The sequence below is a fragment of the Apaloderma vittatum genome, unplaced genomic scaffold, assembly GCF_000703405.1.
Source record: "Apaloderma vittatum isolate BGI_N311 unplaced genomic scaffold, ASM70340v1 scaffold5793, whole genome shotgun sequence".
In the NCBI taxonomy this organism is placed as follows: domain Eukaryota; kingdom Metazoa; phylum Chordata; class Aves; order Trogoniformes; family Trogonidae; genus Apaloderma; species Apaloderma vittatum.
Genome location: NW_009707397.1, coordinates 525 through 4,667, shown reverse-complemented (window position 1 = coordinate 4,667; position 4,143 = coordinate 525). Strand labels below are relative to the sequence as shown.

At 39.8% G+C, this 4,143-nt stretch overlaps 1 protein-coding gene across 1 annotated transcript; it reads right to left on the bottom strand.

Annotated features, from left to right (window-relative positions):
* Nucleotides 1-223: 223 nt before the first annotated feature.
* LOC104271494 (superoxide dismutase [Mn], mitochondrial) lies at nt 224-3,609 on the bottom strand (the record flags this gene model as incomplete). The annotated part of the gene is made up of 3 exons (XM_009866176.1): nt 224-760; nt 1,600-1,779; nt 3,493-3,609. Coding segments are annotated over 3 exons (443 nt in total), but the record flags the coding sequence as incomplete, so codon positions are not given.
* Between the last annotated feature and the right edge of the window lie 534 nt (nt 3,610-4,143).

Sequence of the window (4,143 nt, the reverse complement as noted above, 5' to 3'; positions counted from 1 at the left end):
TTCAAAAGCTGAGGCATCGAGTGCAACACATGAGAGCAGGACTGGGTAAGGACGACTGAAGACAGTCAAATCAGTCAGGCACAATGATGCCTATTTCCCCTTTTCACCTCTCTTTGTGATCTGTAAGAAAGCTCCGTAGCCCGTAAGGCAACAAATTACAACAGGTGTTTCTCTTCTCCATTCACCTGCAAATCAAGACGTAGATCAGCTACTACTAAAAATGAGTCTTACAGTTATATAATATTCTTCTTCTGAGTTTTATTTGTTTATAGCAACATGAAGTACAAGTTTCCACATAGGTATTTCAGTGCAACAAGGAAATCCATTACCTCATTAAGCTTCAGCAAGGTGATCTGTGTTTCTATATGCAACGGAAAAGATTACTTGAAGTATCTCCCTTTGTTGCACAACAGTTTAAAGCTTCAAAAACCTAAGTAAATACCTCTCACAGAATTAGACAAGCAGACACTTTGCTTGATTATGAAATGCTTTTGTTGGATGAGCTAAGTGTTTTCGGCAGTAGAGCAATTCACTGGTAAGCCACAGGCACTACTACAAGAGTGGTATCAGAGTAGAAGTGATGACGTTTTAGTAGTCTGTGCAAGAATCCCACTCTACTTTTTGCAAGTTGCGTATCTTGAAGACACATTCTCCCAGTTGATTACATTCCAGATGGCTTTCAAATAATCAGGTCGAACATTTTTATACTGAAGATAATAAGCATGTTCCCACACATCAATTCCTAGCAAAGGAATGAGACCTGTAAAAAAAACGGGATAAAAATGGTAAATACAGGAAACCACACCTTACATGTAAAGGTCTTATAGTGCATCCACAAGTTGCACCTGATCTCTGAGTCTTTATCTGCAGGATATGAAGAGCACACATAGGTACTTATTGCACCATTTTACAGAACTGTTTGCTTTCCACACACATAAACTGACACATAAACACAGATCATAAACTGAAAGAGCCGATTATGATGAATGAATCAGTAAAGTAAGTAAAAATATCTTCAGAAGTGGCCATTGCCAGGATTATGCCAATTACTTAGTTGCAAGATTTACCTACATCCAAGGCTGATTTAACTGACACTCATTACTCTTTCCCAATTATTAAGGAAGCAAATTGTAAGCCTTCCACTGTAAACCCAACCTACACAGGAACACGAGTTACCATGTACACCTTCCCCTCTCTTGTCATCTGGCCGTACACTGCCAGAGAAAACAATGTAACAGCAAGAGGTTTAATCTTCCTCATACAGGCAAGCTAGTCCAGTTACTCAAAATCCAAAAGAGCCTAAGCTAAAACTATAGTCTAAGAGAGATAGCTTTCACAATATGACCCATCTAACTCCCCTTCGACTAGACAGACTTTAAAACCCTTCTGCTCTTCACAGTTTTTAAGTCCTGCTTTACAAGTGCTGTTTTAAAAACGGCAACTGCTTTTCACTTCTGCTAGTACTGATATTCCGTTTTCCAGCCCTATTTAACCAGCCATCTCTTCTCAGCATTTGGCCACAAGCCCCTTTTCAGATCTCATACATTTGCCTATGAAATCTACAAAGAGAGAAGCAGAGGGGAAGGAAAGAAACCTGACCTGTTGTTCCTTGCAAAGGGTCTTGATTTGCACAAGCCGCTATTTGTAGGCGCCCCTGTTCTTTGTTATATCCAAGCCACCCCCAGCCTGATCCCTGAACACCAACTGATACTGCTGTCAGCTTCTCCTTGAAGTTTGCGAAGGAACCGAAGTCACGCTTGATGGCTTCCAGCAATTCTCCTTTAAAAAAAAGCACAGAAAGATGACAGAATGTCAGGTACTTAACATCTATCAATTTCTAGGTATCACCTGGATTTAGAAGGAAAGAGGAGCAGAAGCAGTTGGGCTCTGTAGAAAGAAAACTTCTAGACACACAGAGTAGGTGCGTCATTAATTAACAGTTTTGCCCCAACCAGCTTAAGAGGTCAAGTAGACTGGAAAGAAAATAGTGCAGTAGTCAAACGTGCCGTCCTCAAAGACATCGTCAGCGTGCTATCAACTGGACACTGGGGAGCTGATGTTCTTGTATAAAAGGAAAGGGAACACCGCAGGAAAGAAGGTAAGGAGCTAGTTTGTGTATGTAGAAGGACAACACCAAGTGGCTCTGATTTCTTTGTATGAAGAAATATTTGGACATCAGTATGACGAACTACACCTAGTGAGAGGTATTTGACCACTTCCCTCAGATTTTAGACTTGTATCTGCTTCCACACTTGTCTATTTAATAAAGATAAGCAGGCTCCACGATTAGATACTTCTTTTAATATTATTACGCTAATTTGTGTTAGGGCAAAGGGAACAGCAACTAGAATTGTTTAATGTCACTATATCAAACTACTTCCTGTCCCCTACACTCCAGGATACCTACGGGTTTCATATATTTAAGTGTTTGCTCAAATTCTGAAGGTGTCTATGCTCTTTTCTAATTAGCTTTCTAATCAGCATGTGTTAAGAATACTTCATACAATGCAATGCTGGAGAATTCTTCATTCCTTCCACCTTCAGACAGATGGCCTCGAAAATCTCTTGGCAAGAGCTGCAACTGCATCTTAAGACAGGCTTTAGCAAGCTTCCTACAAAAGCCTTGAAGCATTCAGCTGAAACTGAAAGACGGTATTTTAGGCTTACTGACTTCCACAGAAACTTCACAGAAACTGGCAGACAAAAAACAAGGCTTTAAAGCATTTGGACCTTTTCTGAGAATGTCATCTGAAAAACAAGCTCTATCAAAAATGGACTGATATCAGAAAACTTGAAAACTTTATGCTCTAGTCTTAATGAGACCATTTTCAGGACATCTTTGTACTTCCATGGTACAATCAAAAGTCACAGGCAGAGGTCACCTACAAATGCTGAACAAGAGCACAGAGCACCTGAAGCCCACCGTTTTGCAGACAGGCGGATAAACCTCATGCAAAAAACCCTCAAGAGTATCTCAACAGCTCTTGTGAGATCTGTTATTACAGGACCTTTACCTTTAATTGTAGGTCACCTGCAGACTAACCACTACTCTATCCTCTCAAAGGGGATTTCTTCCTTTAGGCTTTAACTGCTAAACCATCCTTATTCAAATTGGAGAGACTGGGTGGTCCACAGCAGATTTCTTCCCTTTCTGTGAACCAAGTACATGTGGCAACTAAATTAGCAGAGTTTTGTACAACTGTTTTCTCTTAAGATGATGGGAGAAAAGAATATACCGTAATAACCAAGTATTTTGCAGTGTACTCACAACCAGCTTCAGAAATTAAAAATGCACAGGGCTAAAGCGCTTTTTATATTCTTGGCTTACATCTAGAAAACCTGAATTTCTTAGAATTGTGATGACTGTCCTACAGAAAGGCAAATTAATTCTGAAAAATAAAGATCCCCTAGAGGATTTCAAAGACAAAAAAGGTCTTCAGTTCTACTGATCAATTTAAACTGCTGCAATAAACCACTGTAACAAGAACTAACCTTTAGGTTCTCCTCCTCCATTCGGAGAAAGATTTGTCCAGAAGATGGTGTGATTGATATGACCCCCACCATTGAACTTCAGTGCAGGCTGAAGAGACACCTGAGCTGTAACATCACCTAAGGATGCAGAAGATAAAAATACATAGATAAATGAAAACATCATCATCATCACCACAGTTGCCACTGACCTCCAGCGATCTCCAAAATCTTTCAAGTCCTACTTGTTCCAGTAACATATCTGTGGAAAGCATTAGGTTTGTAACTGTTATCTATATTTCAGATGGTCACTAACAAACTACATTAAACATTTCTTTATCTTTGACCTTTTCTTATGCTGTAATGACACGTCATCTGCCAATCCTGCAACTACCAGACAACTCATACTATACAAGATTTACCGTCATTCTACAGCGGAATAAAGCAGCCAGTACAGTCGGAACGCTTTAAGGACCCAGCACTTGTAGACTGCTCAGTATTACCACTTTAAGACAACAACATTGTTTATCCATTAACTCACTGACTTGCAAACTAAATTTTTAAACTTCTTGGACAATGTACAGGGCAAACAGCTTGTGCTTGAGAGAAAGCTGGTGAGTACAGTGTGAACATACATGAACAGAATTGTTCTTCCCCCTACTATTTTTTGTTTCG